The 18,977-nt window shown below is 45.0% G+C and overlaps 2 protein-coding genes across 2 annotated transcripts; one reads left to right on the forward strand and one right to left on the reverse strand.

The window, feature by feature from the left end:
- Positions 1-2,045: 2,045 nt before the first annotated feature.
- On the reverse strand, positions 2,046-8,479 carry txnrd3 (thioredoxin reductase 3). The gene is made up of 16 exons (XM_003973749.3): positions 8,152-8,479; positions 7,726-7,786; positions 6,897-7,006; positions 6,707-6,814; positions 6,478-6,550; positions 6,270-6,389; positions 6,050-6,192; positions 5,827-5,942; positions 5,505-5,730; positions 5,310-5,402; positions 4,891-4,967; positions 4,006-4,162; positions 3,758-3,865; positions 3,456-3,551; positions 3,213-3,347; positions 2,046-2,944 (listed from the first exon to the last, which is right to left on the reverse strand). Exons 1-16 carry the CDS (start codon positions 8,266-8,268, stop codon positions 2,882-2,884), a joined length of 1,803 nt encoding a protein of 600 aa, XP_003973798.1. The 5' UTR covers positions 8,269-8,479; the 3' UTR covers positions 2,046-2,881.
- A 1,127-nt stretch (positions 8,480-9,606) lies between these two features.
- On the forward strand, positions 9,607-16,945 carry bin2b (bridging integrator 2b). The gene is made up of 12 exons (XM_011614391.2): positions 9,607-9,876; positions 11,007-11,087; positions 11,851-11,905; positions 12,241-12,335; positions 13,361-13,456; positions 13,592-13,699; positions 13,777-13,862; positions 14,316-14,391; positions 14,487-14,569; positions 14,656-15,355; positions 15,561-15,656; positions 16,412-16,945. The coding sequence occupies exons 1-12, from the start codon at positions 9,784-9,786 to the stop codon at positions 16,523-16,525; spliced, it is 1,683 nt and encodes a 560-aa protein (XP_011612693.2). The 5' UTR covers positions 9,607-9,783; the 3' UTR covers positions 16,526-16,945.
- Positions 16,946-18,977: the final 2,032 nt, after the last annotated feature.

Consider the following 18,977-nt stretch of genomic DNA (forward strand, 5'->3'; position numbering starts at 1 on the left):
GCGCATCGCATCACACTGCCCTATCAGAAAAGAGGTGTAAAGGAAAGTCACATGACGGAGTACTTTGACCACCAGACAGTGTCCATTACACATTTGAGCGAACTTTTGTGTTTGATATCTTCGTGTTTGCATCAATCAATATGTTTCAGGTAATAATGCTCCTCAGGCATTTTAGTGTGAGGAGGATTTAGTGGATCAACTGGTCACAGAGGTCAATCTAACCTGTTTAAAGGAGTTCATCTGGTCCAAATTTGACTATTTCAGACGCTGTTCAGACACAATTAAAATAAGTTCAAATTTTACCTGAGAGGGGAGATATTGCTTCTCTGAACGCTCCCTGCACAGGAACATTTTGTTCCTCTTTTCCTGACACGTGTCCCAACAATGCTTTGCAAAGATGGTTCTGCACTGCAGAAAGCACATTAAAGGCCTTATTAAATACATAAACCCGTCACCCTGCAGATATTCATGATAAAGTGCTGCCCTCTAGAGACCAAAAACAACCACACGATCCACTGTTGGAGTACATCATAAACTGCGGAGGTCATACTTTCAATATCTGCTTTGAATTAGTCGACATTCAAGCCATACTAGTGGAACTAATACACCCCATCCACCCTCAGCATGCACGTTTTTCAAATTCACAGGATAGCAGTTTCTGTTGCCTTCAGGGTTTTATTATTGAATTTAGATATTTGGAGAGGTTTGATACCTTTTCTTTGGAATATTTTAAAGCAGCCGCTCAAAAAGGGCAGTTTGATTGCCATTTCTAATTGACTGCATGTTGTGTAAGATGGGAAATCCTGTCGATATCGTTCATGATCTTTACAGGAAATTAACTCTGAGCAATTTCCAGGAAAGTCTGTGAGAGCGGAGCCATTACTCACTATCAGGTTAATCTGTTTCTACCACATTTGTGATAATAAAGCATTTAAAGGGGCCTGCCTGTAGCTCACAGTCTTTCTCTGCAAACACATATGAAGAGCCATGACCAACAATGGGTCCTGACTGATAAGGTACACTGTAAAAACCTGTAAGTAGGAAAGAGCCAGCTGTGACCTTTGACCTTACATTCCATAGAATAAGTCCATGTGGTGGTTTGCAACTACACCCAGCTGCTTCCAACCCATTCCTGCTTTTATGGATATAAAGATCAAAGAAGTATAGAAAAAAGATTGCAAATATACAGCAGACGAGGCAGCTGAAAGGCCTGCTGCAGATTTAGAAGTATCGTGTTGCAAGTTTTAAAGCGTGCGTTTTAAGATCGAGTTTACAGCTGTCGGAGGGACACGTTGTACTTTTAAATGGGCGCCATAAACATACAACTGTGAATCTTTTAAATCGAATTAATAATAGCTTGTCTTCATTAGGGAATCAAATAATCCCATCAAAGCCTCAGTTGTCATGACAGTGATGCAGGTGAGAGAAACCAACAAAGGATTTACTCCATTGATCAAGACCGCCGCTTGTGGAGGCTGAATAGCCTCACAGAAAGGAGGCCATTATGTCTCCACAGCCCTCTGAACCGACCACCTTTGATCCACTGGACCTGCGTCTGAACAGCATGTAAAACACGAGGACAGGTCACGATTGCACCTGTGCTGAAACCCGAACACACCCTTTCACTTTCCTCCGGACAGTGTGGGAGTGCACGAGGCAGGTTTATTCATGTAGCGCCCTTCAGACAGGAGGCAGCGCTCAACCAGACAAGTAATTACAGGACTTTTTAGGTTGTGTAGCAGACAAAATGTAGCTTTGTCAGACTTGTCAACTAGAATCTAATTTTGTTGAGCGTTCGGAGATGCCAGTAGAGCTTTATGCACATGTAACTGATCATTCCTGTCCTCTCTTGACTTACCAATATGGTTCCTTACACATGGATATCAGGGGTGCCTAAACCCCTCAAAGGCAGCACCCTGCCCTCCCTGGCCCAGGCGAATCTGGTTGGATCACAGCCACCAGAACTGGGTTTCACGACCAGTTTTGATATAATATATTCCTGTTGAATTGCAATTCCCTGCCAATTATAGAGCCTCACACACCAGATGAATTCAACTTTTATTGAGACAAATCTACAGTGTTTGGACGCCGTGAAGGATGTCATTTGTACAGCAGCAGCAGGCAGAAGACGGTCCTCTGCGATACTGAGGATACCATACAGATATAGAATGCAGAAAGCAAACAGCAAGATACAAACAGTAGAGTACAAACTTCTGCTGGAGACAACATTAATTATATTTCAGGTTGTTTTATCTATGAATATCTGAGTGCCGCCACATGTTGGGGCAAATTTTACAACTGTCTTGGTACTTTAAAAGCTTTGGTGACGATAAGAAGTCCTTTCAAAGGCAAAACCGCCCCGATGTCTCAGCTTCACAAAGGCAAATATTAACCACTACACTGATAACTCATAAGTTAAATTTGACATCTTGATTTTCAGAACGTAATTAAGAAACCCTAAATTCTGTCTACATTCCATTTGGAGGTAAAGAGAGAGAGCAAAGTTTAAAGTTTGGGGCTTGGACGAAAAATTTAGGCCAACAAGAAGTTCTTCTGCAGAGACATCAATCCTTGCCCACCTCACTAGTTTGGGTTACGAGCAAAGACCTCACAAACAGCCCAACTCCCACGTGCGTCAAACAGCCGTGCTTGTTGGAGCTCCTCTGAGAAGGACAGGGTGTACGGCCTGGTAACATACATCAGCAGAGTAACCCCGCTGTTCAGCAGGCTGCCCTCATATCAGAACACCTCAGCCAGAGCTGGAGACTCTCAGCACACTCAGCACTAGAGAATCGGCCACACAGAATGTGGAGCCGCCCGAGCGGAACAAATGAACTGAGATAAATATGAGGGCAGCCAGCTAAACAAGCAGGGTTTAACCTCAGCAGCCAGACTGGTTGATGTTGCCACCAGAGCTCTTGGTCACTTCCATAGTGGTGAAAATCTGCAGAGCGAAAAACGTATTTAACAATATTGACAGACCAAGTTATTTTTACATTTTTCATCATTGTGGTAAATAAGTGAGTCAATAAAACTTTGCTGTTGAGCTCATAATCATGTTTTCTGTACAGATACCCTCCTCTATTTGAGTGTTTATTCATTTAAGAGCACCGAAAGTTTATATCTATTTAAACATCTTTAGGAATCACGAGTGAAAAATCACATTTTCAGTCTGAAATTTAAAGGGAACAAGAGAGTTTAAGTGGCCTCACTTCAGCGCAGGTGGGATGGATGCCGATGGTACCATCCAGCTGCTCCTTGGTCGCCCCGCACTTCATAGCTGCACTGAAGCCTTGAGTCACCTCGCCGGCATTTGGACCCAGGTAGTGGAACCCAATAACTCGGTCCTGCGGCGCGCCGGCGTCACAGCAGAAAACATCATTGATCAGACACGAGGCTTCAAAAAACCCGGCTCTATCAGATCAGAACCGGCGAGAACTGTGAAACGATCTTACGTTGTCTAGTTTATTGCAGATGATCTTGGCGTAGCATTTGTTGTTGTCTCTGCTCGGCACGGTGAACTCCAGAGGCCAGAACAGTGTGTGGAACACCTAAATAAACGATAATATTAAAAGACAACAAACCTTTTTAACCAGCAGAATTTGCCTTCATCTTATTTGGGTTCGTTTTAAAATTCAAAAGGTGGCTCTAAATATTTGCAAGCGCCTGCCCAACTCGGATCGTTTGACATGTGTTTGACAACAGTGATGGATTAGTCAATGTTGCATCGCAGCAGCTGCTCATGCGTGCACGTTACCTCGATGTTTTCCTGACCATAAAGCCCCACGGCTCTCTCCTCAGACAGTCCACAAGCACCATACTCCATAGGGGTGAAGACAGTGGTCGGAACGTTGACGTAGTCACACTGCGAACAAACAAGCATCTCCAGAGTCCATCGCTGCTTTATCGTAAACGTCCTGCCATACATGCATTCCTTATGTCCAATTCAGAGCGGGATTCGGTTCACTATACATTCATGCTGCGGCTCGGTTCTGCTCCATCTACCTTGGCTTTGGAGCCGCCATACAGACGTCGTGCCAACAGCTTCCCAGCCTGGATGGCCACAGGCGTCAGCTCCCACTTGTCTTGCAGAATGTCTCCAATGGCGTAGATGTGGGGCACATTGGTTTGCTCCTCATCATTCACTGGGATTTTTCCATTTCTGCAGATCCACAGAGGTCAGTGACACTCTAAACATTTAGATTTTGTGGCTTTTTGTGGGGAAAACTACTTTTTTGCCCCGTAGCATCCATTCTAAAACATAAATGAAGATAACTGCTTCTTCAAAGACCAGTACGCTCGTGTTTACAGCACAGTGTTGCATACAGAATTACAATAAAGAGGGTCAAAGGTCATGAGATAGAGGGAAAAGCAGGTTGTCACAATGCCCATTCTTCCACAATGTGAGGAGCAGAAAAAACTAATCGTAGTTAACCGAGTAGCCTTCTGACTGTTGTTAAGCTTAATTTAAATACAACTTGGGTCACAAGACTGGATCATATGATTCACTCAGCACTCTTCTAAGCTGCCTTCATGCTGTCTTAATCCCTGCAGGTCCAACAGGATGCCTCAGGCCTTCATCGAGGAGGGGAATAGTTCCAGAAAGATTATACAATTATACAGTCAACTGTAAAACACAGGCCAATGGGTTTTTTTTTCCATTTAGACACCCGACACCATTAAAATGCAGCTAATGCATTGTAGGGGGGGTCCTGTTGATAGCATCCTCCACATGTCAGCAAGTCCCACAACAATTTCGCAGCACCCCTGCAGAGATCCGTGCCACAGCAATAACTGCTGAATCACCCTGACTCTTCCACAAGTCTTAAAGGGACAGTGCACGCAATTCTGAGGACAAAACATGGAGATCTAAAGAGATTCTAAGCTTACTTGGGGTTGACTTTGACCCCCACTTTGTCCAAGCCAATCTTGTCCGTGCAGGCATCCCGCCCCACAGCAATTAATACCTGAAGGAAAAAGAGATATATTATGTTTAATTAAAATCAAAAGTAAATAAGTGTCATAAATATGATTCACTTAGACCAAAATACAAGGGCTCAAACTGGTAAGTGACCAACTAGATCATGTAGACGTTCTTAATGGTGGTCAGGTCATGTGATCATTTGTTGTGAAAGAGAAAAAACCAAAACCATAAAATACCATTTCCCCATAATTATTACTATTAGAATTAACCTCTTTTGGTTTTTAGCTTGAACACTTAAAAACAGCTGTTCTGATGCTAAAGTAGCATGAAAGTGGCAGATATGCCAATAGGGCGAGCAGATGTGGCCGGGCTGATTAGTACTTACAGTGTTGTACTCCCCCTCGATGACTTCCTCAGAACCTGTGGACTTGGCCGTCACCTTCAGCCTGCCAGGAGTTCCTGCTTCCAGTTCTTCGATCTGTCAGACCAACAGAAAGGTTCAAGCCTTTCAAAAGAACACAAGCACCCACTGCAGATACCCAGCATGCTTCACTCCGACAGCGTTTCAGTTCCGACCCACCTTTGTGGGGACGTATTCGCGGAGGAACTTTACTCCATGCTCCTCCATATATTCTCCAGCACGATTGGCCATGTCCTGGTCAAAGCCCCTCAGCAGAATGGACCGAACCATGACGGTGACATCGAGACCCAGGCCAGCGAGGAACCCCCCGCACTCCAGAGCCACGTAAGATGCCCCGATCACCAGGGTCTTTCCCGGGCAGTAAGGCAACGAGAACAGGTCATCACTAGACAGGGGGGTCGTAGAGAACACGAGTAAAAGGTGAGGTTTCAGTACTCTGGAGATTAATGTCACTCTAGAATCAGTGTTAATGTGTTCTCACCTGGTGATGCAGTGCTCCTTGTCCCCAGGGATGTTCAGGTAACGTGGCCTCTCACCAGTGGCCAAGACAAACCTTGCTGCCGTGTAAAACGTCTCCTTCCCTCGCTTGTTTGTTGTCTGTCCACAGGAAAACAGTGATAAATAGTTAGATAGTTAACAGCTATTGCTACAAGTGCACCAAATGAAGCAGAACTTTGTTTTTACTGATCTTCCCAGTGACTGACCTTGATTTTGTGTGGATCAATAAACTCGGCATAGGCATTAACATAGTCCACCTTCTTATCTCTCAGAGCAACCCTGTAGTTCCAGTTCAGCGAGCCAATGTAGTTATTTATCGCCTCTTTCATGGTCTCCCAGTTGTGTTTGACTACGCAGACAGATTACCGATTAATCAAGTGGATTTTTACTTCTGTGACATCCCAGGGGGAAAACTGGATCCCTCACCCGTCTCATCGAACTCCCAGCCGAACTTGCGGGCATCCTGGATGGCCGTGCGCAGCAGAGCCGTCTGGTGCATCAGCTTCTTTGGAATGCAGCCAACGTTGACACAAGTTCCACCAAGACCTGATCGCCATAAGGAAGTGACCATGAGCCAGCAGGAAAAAAACGTCCAATAAATACAAGAGCGTTACAGTAAGTGGAGGGACCGTACCCCAGGACGTTCCTTTGGGTGTGGGCACGACATAGTCCAGGACCATGACCTTCTTTCCCAATAGAGCCGCTTCCTGTTGGGAAAAAAAAGGTAGGTGCGGTTGACGATTACAACAGTATCTTCAGTTGCATATCGACTGTTTGAACCAAGACATTGCACAACTGGAAAAAAAAGAAAAAAAAAGAAACAAGGATTCAATGCTGCTTTTGTTGCGGTAAACTTCTGTTACCTTTGAGCAAGCAAGACCTCCAGATCCTCCCCCAATCACAATGAGATCATAGTCATAGGATTCATTCTGTCCGTTTAGCAACTGCTGCAGGCTGCCGTCTTTATGAGCCTAAACGTAAAAACAGTGGTAGGTTGGCGGTCGTGTACATCGACTGTGTTGTCAGGGCGTTACAGGGTGAGATTGTCGGCACCTGCAGGGTTTTGTCACAGCCACCGACGTGGGTCTTGTTGATGAAGACATTAGGAACACTTTTCTGCCCAGTCATCTCGAGCAGCATCTCCTGGTAGTTGGTTCCATCCTCTAAACAAAAGCATCAAGGGTGAAGACAAACGCCTATTTAAGTTCCATCTGGTAATATTTGAACGGTTCCCTCGGCACCAGTTTGTTTTGGACGTAGAGGAAGAGCTCGGTAAATAAATGACAAGCACCACAAAAGCAGAGGGTGAAATATTTAAACAAGCCTTTGTGTTCTGTGGGGAAACCCTCGTCTCTGCATCTACAGACCAGTCATTCAGCACAAACTCCTTATAACACTACAGACACCTTTTAGGTTTAGAATTTGGCCTCTGAGCAGGAAGGTTGGGTTTTGTTATGAAGTCACACCGGCCAAGATAGAGACGCTGGGTGACTCAGCAAGTTTTGTGGCGCTGCAACAGGTTACTTTAAATTACAGCCATAATAGTCAACGCTCCATATTTACATTGTATCAAGGACATGACTAGTTATAGTCATTTAAAACATGACCAATGAACTTTATTTCTTTTAACCCTTCCTGTTGTCCTCCCCACTACTCACGGATCCTGATTCACCATGACTAAAGTACATCGGAATACAAAACATCGATGATTCATTTCAACCAAGCGAAACATCCAGCAAATGTATGGAGGCAAAATAAAGCCCTTACAGACCTAATAGAGTACTTTTATTAGAATAAACCTGACTGAAGTCGTGACCAAAGTACCAGGGGTTGAATGAGGAGATTCTGTAAAAAAATGAGTGATAAGATAGAATAATCTTACCTATCAGATCCAACTCCACCACGTTACACTCCACCTGCAGCTCTTTGAACAAGTCTTTGACCTGACAACACACAGACATTGGTGCCATGAATAATTCACATCAAATCTGAATGCAAAAGAAACACATGCACATAAATGCCCCCCCACAAATGTGCGCAGCTTTTAATCAGTTATTAAAAAGCTGCAAGTTGATCGTGGACTCAATCATTTCTGCAAGCTGCTTCTCTTCTCTGCGGTTAGCTCTGGGTTTTTAAATGTTCATCTTAGATGGATGAGTGATGAAAGCCATCTAGCGAGCATTAAATGGAGTGAATGTGTCGGTCGCAGCAAGGACAAAATCAGCAATTAGACCGAGCCCATCTTCGCGGGACCGGATGGAAGTTTCCCCTGAGCAAACCCGAAAGCTCGACGGCAAAATGACCTTACCTTCACGCAGTATGGACAGTAGCTTTTACTGAAAACCATCACTTGGTTGGAGTCGATAAGTTGCTGTATTCGAGATTTGAGATCATTTTTCCCGGATTCGTTTTCGATGGGAGGCATTTTGAAGATAACTCCACCTGCCTACAGAGGCATGCGTCGAAAGATGGGTGATTAGAAGGGGTAAAAACCCGCTGACGCCACAGCAACGCTCTTTTAACGAGTGTGTCAAGAGCTTTCTAGAAGAAAACACTAGAAGGCAACTTGTCAGCGTCCAGTGTCGGCACCTAATCTACCCACCCCGCCAAACTAGTTCTTGCCTCACTTCTGTCGGTGCGCTCGTTTACAGACACCTCGTCCACCCAAACGGCCCATTGTTCGACGGCGACGACAGGAAGTGCACCGCCCGCGCGGTTAACGCCGTATATCGAAACGCACACACCTCGAAGACGTAATATGGGTGCCTTTTGATATGCCATAAAACTAGAAGAAACTTAATCTACTAATTTTTTAATTAAATACTTCAAACGATTTTTTTTATTCCAAACGTGCGTTTTTATGAGATGTACTCGCAATATCCAGGAGGATATTATGTTAGGTGGGTCTTGCGAGCAATATGACATAAATATAACACAAACATTGCAACGAAAATTAAGAGATTATTTTAACCTTAGATCAAAACAGAAGAGGAAAGTAGTTGCAAAGATGGAAACAATCCTTTTCTCTGATTTCCGCTGTCTACTTTTCGCGAATGATTATTTAGCAACTGTCGGTTTTTAGCGCCATCTAGTGGGAAATTATCCCAATAGATTGTTCGCGATAAATTTTGAAAATAGATTTGTCTTTATTCTATTTACTTGTGATTCTTGGTATTTCCACAGCCCAACTGCATCATAAAGAACTGCAGAGTGTTAAACTGTACATCCCACCGACAACACTTGCTCTGAATAGTGATTTTATATCTACATTAGGTGTATCAGTGTTGCCAAATTCTTCTGTTGATAATCACGATAAATATTCAAATCAATGGGTTCGTTGGTCGTCTGTTGATTGTATTTGTCAAATAATATTAACACCATTATTTTTTAATTACCAAACACACCAGCTTTCCGTTAGACCACCCAGTAAATCGCAATAATCCACTTTTACGCATCAGTAGGTGGCAGTATAACATGTCATTTCTGAGGCTGCATGACAGCAACAAACTTTGACGTGACTTCGTTGGGAATTCATTTATTCTTTATTACGTTCCGTGTTTATGTCACACGGCTGAATCCGGTAAGTGAACGCATCGCCATAAAACGCAATCCGTGCACATCCTTTCCAGGTGAGCGTCGTTAGATTCCCCTTCATTCTTCTTCAAACCTGTGACGCACGGCAGGATTGCACGCCTCAGAAACGTCTCCCCCATTCCTGCACAGGTTTAAAACAAGTTTAAACAGCCCCCCACCCCGTCGTGGACGACGGTGTGACGAACCCCCCAGCTGTCGGTTGTGAGCGTATCTCGACACTTGCGTCGTTGCTCCACCTCCATCGCCTTGAACTGAAGTCGTCAGAGGGAAGAAGGCAGTTTGAGGAGGCAGCGGACGCGCGCAGGACTGAGTTTGGTGCGGAGCAACCGAGAGCAAAAAAGTGACGATGGCAGAAAACAAGATTGGACCGAACCTCCAGGCTGGAGCTGGCTTCCTCGCCAAACGGGTCCAGAAGTCTCTGAATCGAGCCCAAGAGAAGGTGAGTCAGGGGAAGCGTTCGCATTGGCTCAGTATAGCTCCAGAACCGCACACAGTTGTGTCAGTCCTCGGGTCCGTCCTGTAGCCCCTAGAATGAGACACATCTCTCTTTATGAAAGCAGTAAAATGTGGACCAATAGTCGAGCAGTTGGTCATGAAACAAGTTGCATCATTTCCCCACGTTTCTCTGCCACAATGTAACAGTTCTGCAACAGTTCTAACAGTTTTCTGTTGCAGATTTTAGTGATTGGAAAGCTGATCTGAGCATCATGGGCTCGTTCAGTGCTGTGCTGACACAAAAGCTGCCACTTCCTGACTGCACACTTCCTCTCGGCGAGTGTTTCCCACAGAGGTTCATTTTTCTGCCGTAGCAGAGGTTTGCAGCTCCAGAAGGGCATGTTGTTCTTATCTAGATAAGGACTTTGAGGGGCAATTGTTACAGAGTTATAGGTCATCTGGGGTGGTCTTCAGCTTAAGGTCATTTGGTTGTGGCGTCCAGCCTGTCAGGCAGCTGCAGGCTGTGGACTGAAGGGTGGCGACATGGTTGCTTGTGTGTGTCAAAGTGAAGCGTAGGTGGTGTCTGAGGGTGGACAAGTGTCTGAACAACATCAGTCACGCTGAGCAACAAGTTATCATCTCCACCAGCTCCTCGGCCTCCAGGTCACCCTTCTGAAACCGGCCAAGCCTGATTTATTAGGGTTTGGGCTTGAACAATGCTGGTTCTGGTGACCCTGCAGAACAGCAGCTGGGCATGTTCGTGGGTAATGTTTACGCTAGGAACAAGAAGGTCTCGGCGATATCACTTCTTCAAAGCCAATCAGACGACTTTATGTCGACTTTTGAGTTGTTTTCAGTTCTGTCGTAGTTCCATTCTCCCTCTACAGCTCTCATCTTTTTAAAACACCTTTTTGGTGCACCATAACCAGATGAATATATAATCAGTGGAGCAGCTGAGGATCTTCATCATCTTAAGCTAGGATCAGATTTGCACGTTAATGAAGCTTTGAGCCACAGACTTTTGGCCCAGTGAGGGCCAACAAACTCCTTTTCCTGCCTGTTTAGTACGACAACACAATATTCCTTCATTCTAACCCTCACTCTGCTGTCCTGTAAATGTATGTTCTCTTTTAGGTTCTTCAAAAACTCGGCAAAACCATGGAAACCAAGGATGAGCAGTTTGAGCTCTGTTTTCAGAACCTCAACAAGCAGCAGGTAGTACCAAACCCATGTTGGGGTGTTCAGTCATCGTCATGGAGATGAATTACTGCAGTAGGAATGTAATGTGTGGGCACCACCTTGATGAAACGTACTGAAGGTGATTTCTGTCCTAATATAAAAACAGTTGTTGAAAATTAAGTTTCTTTTTGAAATCCTCTTTTGGAATTCCTCGGATTGGTGAACCTAAAATTTTGATCCTGAATGTAACGAAAGGAAAAGATTAATATGTGCTGAACTAGTTGATGTTTAAATTAGCAGAAAATGGAATCAAACAGGAACTCTCTAAATGTAGCTTATGATTGTACTCGTGCCTCCTTTTTAAGACAACAATCCTCTGTAATTCATCACATGAGCCACACAAAGTTGCTTTAAAGCTTTTGTCTTAGGTCTTGAAAAGAACAGGTCTCTTCTTGCTTTGAAATACCAGCAGGTTCAGACAGAAAGTGAAACAGGATGTACTGGCCTGTTATTTTTCAGAACCATTCTGTGTTTTCTAAAATCTCGACACCACTGAAACAAACACATCCAAACCCTTCGGAGTTCATCGCAGCCAGAGATTTTCATTTGAAATGGAAATGGGAAGGAAACATTTTCTTCTACTTTCACTTCACTACAGACGTCCCACCACCCACAACTGTGATTCCTATTAACACTTAAACACGTGGTGGGAGTTTAAGAATAGAAGAGGAAACTTCACTGGGTTCTGATTGGCCTCCAGTGACCTTGTTGCTGAACTGAGGCTGTTTTCTGTCCCCAGGTGGACGGGAACAGGCTGTTTAAAGATGTCAAAGCATACCACGCTGCAGTGAAAGGTGGGTTTACACTGTTCAGGCAGCTGCTCACACTCAAGCGCTGGTGAATAATAAGGAAGTGGGATCCTTGGCAGGTCTGCCTGTGTAGGGATGTCGTAATGGAGAAAACAAAACCCTGCAGTGAAAACGGCCGATTCAGCGATGAATGCGTGATTCACGAGCCACAAGCGTTGCGGCTTCTTGTTGTTGTCAGGAAACCGGTGTTGTTCTGACCTTCTCTCTCCAGCCTTGAACACAAAGCCGCCATGATGCCTCCTGTGCTACTGTCACTGGTTGTGGATTTATTTTAAAAAATAATTTTTGTCCCCCTCCAAATTCGCCGCACCCTTCCGAAGCCGTGCACGAGACGTCCAAGCGGCTGTCGCACACGCTGCGAGACGTCTATGAGTCAGACTGGAACGGTGTGGAGGACCTTCCTGTCATCACAGAGGTGAGTTTAGGATGCATCTAAATAGGGGACGATCATAGTTGTCACAGCCTGACTGTTCTTACAAAATAACCTGCATGACCCAGTAGAAGGCAAGTAGCTTCACTGTAAATCTAAGAGTCCTAATGCATTGAAACCCTTTTTTGGTTGTATTTAACATGAAACAAAAGCGGTTTGAGGTGTGATATCGAGACTGAAGGGAAAAAGAGGGGAATTTTCAAAGTGAGTCAGGTGCATTCAAGCTGTTACAGATGTACAGCATGAAGAATTCTGGCCCCATAAAAGAACCTAGAAACCAGCTGAGATCACACTGATGTAATATTTAGAGTTATTTAAAACCGTTGACACTGTTGAGACTAAGTGACGGCTTTACAGCTTGAAATAACCTTTCCCAATGAGCTACAGGCACATTCCAATGAGAGAAAAGTTCCTCCGAAGGTACCTGTTTCAGAGAAGAAGTTCCTGCACTGAACATATGATTTATGGCACAATGGGGACGTTACTGAGAAGAAAGCAGGAGAAATGTGATCAGGAGCCAAAAGGCCTTTCGGGAACGTAAAAAACAATCTGTAGCGAAGTGGCGCTCGCTCGCAGGGTGGCGACACAGATGCATTCTGTAAACAAACAAGTCCTGCTTGTCAGAAACCCCCTCTTCCCCCACCGTGTGCGATACTGCGCTATAGTCTGCAAATGTCCACTTACTCTTGAAGCTGTAGCTGCTAACCACTGAGGAGCCATCAGCCAGAAGTCCTGGAACCTTCACTTGGCCTTAGTGGCTGCTTGTTGCTGACTGGACGTCCTAAATTGAAGGACTGAGCAGATCGCTCTGCAGGCTGCCGTCTGATTACGGAGCGATGAGAGACGACAGATTAAAAGGCAGATAACGTTATTTTTTTGCACCCATCGCAGGAGATCCCAGCGGTGTGGGTGCGCATGTGAACAGTGAGCTGTCTCTGCCCTCTCTGCAATGTCAAACTCGTCCCCGTAGTTTGGTGACATCGTGTCTTTTCTGTTTTGTGTTTCTTCAGAGCGAAGATTTGCTGTGGAACGACTATGAAGAGAAAATGAGTGACCAAATCGTGCGCACCATGGAGAACTACACGGGCCAGTTCACGGAGGTCAAGGTAACCTGATGCTCTCTTCGAAACTCCGCACAAATTTATCTACGTACCGATCACATCTTTGGTTTCAGCGCGTCGTGGCGGATATCTGGCGTAAGCCTAAGACACCAGGAAATTTGTGCTTGAATATGTTTCCAGGAAAGAGTGGCGAAACGCGGACGCAAGTTGGTGGACTACGATTCAGCACGACACCACCTGGAAGCGCTACAAAGTGCGAAGAAGAAGGACGAAGCCAAGATAACAAAGGTAGCGTTTGAGAACTGATGGGAGGAGTTTCGGTATGACCCCTGTTTAAACACATCTGCCTCTCATTCACCCAACAGGCTGAGGAAGAGTTCACCAAAGCCCAGAATGTCTTTGAAGAGATAAATAATGAGCTACGGGAGGAACTTCCTGTCCTCTATCAGAGGTATGAATGTGTTCCAGATTAAGCAGAATGTCCTGCTGAACTTCTGGGCCATGACGAGATGAAGGTGTAACATTTGATTAAATTTGAAGCTGATTTGAGAAAGGTGGACGCAGATGCTCTAGAAAATAGTTTTTACAGTTGAAGATGAAACAGATCAGTGTGTGTGTGAATAAAGGGAAATTGACTAATATAGAAAATGGGGTCTTACAAAATTTGCAGCTTTTCCACTGACAAAGTTGGACTAATATTCAAATGAGTGCTGCCCTCTTGTGTTGGGAGACGGTATTACTTCTCAAATCAGTCGGTTTTTATGTAAATATTGTCTTTCCAGTATGTGGATAGTTTTCACCTGGTGCTACAGACTTACAGCTGTTTGATGGGTTTTCGTAAAATAAGTCATCTTTATTGAAATGTTATTTTTTGACTAACTGAGAGCTGGGTTTGTCCCTACAGCCGGATTGGTTGCTATGTTACGGTGTTCCAGAATGTCTCCAACTTGAGGGATGTCTTCTATAAAGAAATGAGCGTGGTAGGTCCAGTTTATACTCCAACGCTGTCTTCTGAAATCTGATGAACGATGTCAGAAATGTGAGATTCCTGCTCACGATGCCGTTTGTGTCCAAGCTGAACCGCGAGCTGTACAATGTGATGAAAAAACTGGAGACCCAACACTCGGGGAAAGCCTTCATCATAAAGGGTCTTAACAGGTGAGACCTGCTGGAGTCAAAAGTTTATTTAGATTTCTGACTTTGTGCCTGCTACATGCTGAAAACAAGCATCTGCCTTCTTACAGCACATCAAGCAAATCGAAGAAGAGGAAGTCGCTGGTCATCTCCAATCCCATCCCATGCAACACAGCTTTCCCTGCCGACCATGTTTCCATCCATTCCTCTGCTGACACCACAAAAGATGCCCCCTCCTCCCCCACTGCTAAACTGTCTCAAAGCATCTCTGAAGGCGCCGACCTACCAGAGGAGAATAACGACTCGTCCAAAGATGTCAACTCGTCCGACTCTGATCTCAGCTCCAGTGGCAACAACACGCCAAAGCGACAGTCGGCGTGCGATGACGGCGACGGCGACGGCAGTTCAGGGAGTCGAGAGGAGGCGGAGGAAGAGTTGGGGGCAGAGGCAGAGCCGCAGGAGGAAGAGGAGGAAGATGAAGAGGCCGAACTTGCTACCAACCAATCGGACGACTCTGGCGTGGGTGTTCTGAAGTCAGACGCTGCAGTTCAGGAAGTGGCCTCGGATTCTGCAGAAGGTGATCCTCCACAGGACCTGGAGCAGGAGCAGGAGCAGGAGCAGGGGGTCGCGCCCCCATCAGAGGAAGCTCAGACCAAACCGGCTCCAGTTCCTGCCCCTCGCAACTCTTTCCGCTCCACAGAGGGTCGCCCCCTAATGACAGCGAAGCAGCAGGAAAGCAGCGAGGAAGAGAACACAGCTGACTCGGGGGAGGACTCCAGCTCCATTAACCCCCCAGGGTTACTTTACAAGGTACAGTTAAGTTGATGTTCAACATTTTAGAGGATATTTGAGACGATCGGTGAAGATCACAACGTCATCAGATCATCATGCTAAAACATTAACCAAAAAAATTAAATAAAAAAGTAGACTAGCTTTAGCAGAAGAACTGGAAATGTGAGTTTTTTTTAGGAGGATTTTTAAAGTTAAATTTAATGTGAGTCTGGTTTCTGACCAGGCGGTGGCGTCAGCGAGTCAAGCCACGACTCAAGATGGGATGTTGCAGTTTGACGAGGGAGACGTCATCTTAGTGCTCAGTAATGACACTCAGGAGGTTGGTGTGTGCACGTTTCTTACTTTCTCTGCCAGCGCGGGGGGATTTTTTCCATCGGAGCCTGATGGAAGTCATCTTGATAAAGTTTCTCCTTTGGGCTGTTTCTCATATCCAGCCGTTGAGTTCCACTCCTTACGCAGCTCAACGTCACTCTGGGATATTTCCACTGTGGCTCCAGTTGTGTGATTCAATGAGTGAAACATGGTTACCAGGTTTTAAGAGTGTTTTGAAGGATGGATTCACTCCATCAGCCCACAGAGACGCAGCAGTCACGTTGGATGTGAACAAAATTGCTCAACAATGGTGGGAAAATCCCACTTTGGCTCCACTGCTGCTGAACTTATAATACTTAAACTGTCCTTGAGAACCAGCAGCTGAACATCCTCAAACACCCCGAACCAAACTGAGGGGATTTCTTGTTGATTACGTCTATTTTAGAATCACCTTCAACATACAGTAAACTCATATTATTACTGTAAATCCTGACATTCCCCACTTTTTTGTCAGTCTTGTGGTTTTAAATGTTTTGTTTAGTCACTATGTGTCTTCGTCAGCTGTACAGATGTGTTGGCTGTTGAGGTGTGCAGTCAGTCAACCGGGCCCCTTCGCCAGAGTTCCTTCACCTTCCTGTGGAGGGAGAGCTGATTTGATTTAGAGCAGAAGTCAAGAATGTGTTTTATGTGTTTGATCATACTTTAAATTTCCCCCTGTGGGGATAAATAAAGGTTATCTTATCTCGTCCCTGTTTCTGTCAGCATGAGGGCCTGCTGAAGGGGGTCAGAGAGGAGAGCTGGAACCTGCACGGGGATCTAGAAAATCACTCTGGCTTCTTCTCAGAAACACTCGTCCAGCCTGTTCAGGAAGAGTGAAGCAACCGTCATCATTTCTCCTTCCATCAAACAGCTGGTGACACACACACACGCTCACACACACACACACACACACGCTCACACACACATACACACACACACACACACACACACACGCACACACAGACACTCGGTGAGAGTGGATCCATATGCTTTGGGTGCAGAAGCTGTTCAAACAGAGCAGCCAACCACCAGGTTCCTCACATGCTCTGATGTTGCAATTCGTGGAACACGAGTGAGTGTTACCTTGACCTCCAAGTGAACATTTTAGAACATTTTTGGACTTTTACAGTATTTGGTTCTGTTTATATCTGCAATGACCTAACGTGACACTGTGAAACTGCAAATCGTTTTATACTGATGAAATGATTTTATGTATGACTTCCTAATAAAGCTGTAAATAAAAGAAGAGGGTGCTGGTTTATGCTTCTGCCGTGCATTATTCCGTAGAATCACTTATGAGGGAACTTCCAGTTTGAGAGGGTTGTTCTGTTCACTGTTTCACTGGAGCACAATGAGTAAAAGAGCTGTTAGCAGGGCTGCTGGACAACCTCGCTCTTGTTCTTTAGCAGTTCCCCTGTGAGGAACCAGAGTTTTAAAGTGATGGTTCAGCTTTTACCTGTGAAAAGTGTCTGGTAGACCCTGAATCTTCACCCACGTCTCCAACGAGAGAGTGGACAGTAAAAATGGGTCTGAATTTTCCTTTTTATGGTGAACTTCTGCTATTAGCCAACACCAGGAGGAGAGTTTAGAGGATGGGATGAGGTTCCTGCCTTTAAAGCAGCAGTGCGGCATCATGGGTGTTTATCGGTCCTCCAACCGCCTGCTGACATTTGCCTGCTGGGTTTAGACTTGGTTTAAATGTGGTTACAGTCAGGTTAGAGAGCTGGGACTGTCAACATGCCCCTAATCTGACATCACCAATTTCCCATGATTCCAGAGGAGTGACACGCGGAGGAGTGACGCATTTAGTCTGAAAACTGGCAACAATTCCTGTGGGGTTCCACGCCACTCGTCCCATTTGGGCTCTGCTTTCCCAGACGACACGCAATCTGTGCAAATTGCTGTGATGAGACAACATTCCTTGATAAATGTTCATGCACTTTAAAGCCTCAGTCAAAACAAGCATCATTTAAAGAAAGATTTTTGCAATCATTTGAAAACAAAAAGCCTCACCAGATTCTGCCACCCACCCTGTGGGGAAGGGGGGGGGGGGGGGGGGGTGCTGTGGTTTGGCTGCAGGAACTGTAAAATCACAAGAGAACCAAAATGATCTATAAGAATAATATAATTGTAGGTAGTTCACTGTTGTTTGGAAAGACCCCTTTGAATTTCTAAATTCTCAAGAAACTTATATAAACCTAATTCCACTTTGTGGCTGGATCCTGTGTGGTTATTATGGTATTTTATGGTCTTGTTTTTACTTTCTTCTCCATGTGACTTGTTTACTGCTACCACATTGTTTCAAGTTGTCGGTTCCAGTTGGTGCTGGATGCAATTAGCCGCACGTTGGGCCAAATTAAAAGCTTTTTCTTGTTGGAAAGGTCACAATTTCCATCCCCAACACAGCCAAGGAAGCCTCTCCTTCAGGTAGAAATCCAAGAGTAGCTCTAGGTGTGAGTATTGAACAGTCAGAGTGGGAGAATCAGCTCCGCTGTGAACAGAAACCGTTGTTCAACTATTGAACGAAGCCTCTTTCTCTCAGACGTCTGTTTCCTCTTTGCTAACCTCGTGCTGTTCTCTGTGTTTATGCTGTCAAGTTTCCCTGGCGGCTGCTCCGGGGAATAGGCGTGTAGGTTACATCAGGAGAACTGCTGGGGTTCATTTATTTGTCACGTTGAGAGGGCGGCGGCTCGTAGATAAACTTGAACACATTCTCTGGGAGTGACGTTGCTCCTCTGCTCGGCCAGATTCATGCAAATACGTCCTGCTTAATGTTTAACAAAAAAGGGACAAAAACCCAAAAACGCTGGGACAAAAACCCTGGAAAACGAGAGGCGCAATCTTTAATCTTTATTTCTTCCTGTAACAATATACTTTTCCTCTCCCTCGGCACTAATGGAGATTAGAGGTCAGGGAGAGGTCAGAGGTCATGCTCGAAAACACACAAACATTCATGGAGCTGGTTTTTGTTCCAGCCTGATGACACAGGAACCGTTTTTTTTATCATCTTTCCCTCTGAAAACCAGCTGGACACTAGAAATGCTGCATGAGCTGACTGTTGTAAGTCCTGATTCCTTCTTGCTTTATCACCATTACAATTTTTAATGCTAAATAAGGTCCATTTGCTGAATGATAGCTTTTAGTAAACAAGTCAACAGCCAGCACGATACGAATCAATTTCCTCTTAATATCTGAGGCAAAAACCCTCCGGACAGGAAAGGGAAAATCCAAAATTTGTCCACCAGCTACTGTCATATGTTCTGCAGCACTTTTCATCTTATATGTAACA

This window comes from Takifugu rubripes, chromosome 19 (genome assembly GCF_901000725.2).
Source record: "Takifugu rubripes chromosome 19, fTakRub1.2, whole genome shotgun sequence".
Taxonomy (NCBI): Eukaryota; Metazoa; Chordata; class Actinopteri; order Tetraodontiformes; family Tetraodontidae; genus Takifugu; species Takifugu rubripes.

Bases quoted from the DNA above. Each gene is read 5' to 3' on its own strand.
- bin2b (XM_011614391.2), top strand. From the start codon at position 9,784: ATGGCAGAAAACAAGATTGGACCGAACCTCCAGGCTGGAGCTGGCTTC. The intron at 13,457-13,591 runs GTAACCTGATGC...ATATGTTTCCAG, and splicing joins GCCAGTTCACGGAGGTCAAG to GAAAGAGTGGCGAAACGCGG. The intron at 15,657-16,411 runs GTTGGTGTGTGC...TGTTTCTGTCAG, and splicing joins TCAGTAATGACACTCAGGAG to CATGAGGGCCTGCTGAAGGG.
- txnrd3 (XM_003973749.3), bottom strand. From the start codon at position 8,268: ATGCCTCCCATCGAAAACGAATCCGGGAAAAATGATCTCAAATCTCGA. The intron at 7,787-8,151 runs GTAAGGTCATTT...GTGTGTTGTCAG, and splicing joins ACTGTCCATACTGCGTGAAG to GTCAAAGACTTGTTCAAAGA. The intron at 6,193-6,269 runs GTGAGGGATCCA...CTGTCTGCGTAG, and splicing joins CTGGGAGTTCGATGAGACGG to TCAAACACAACTGGGAGACC.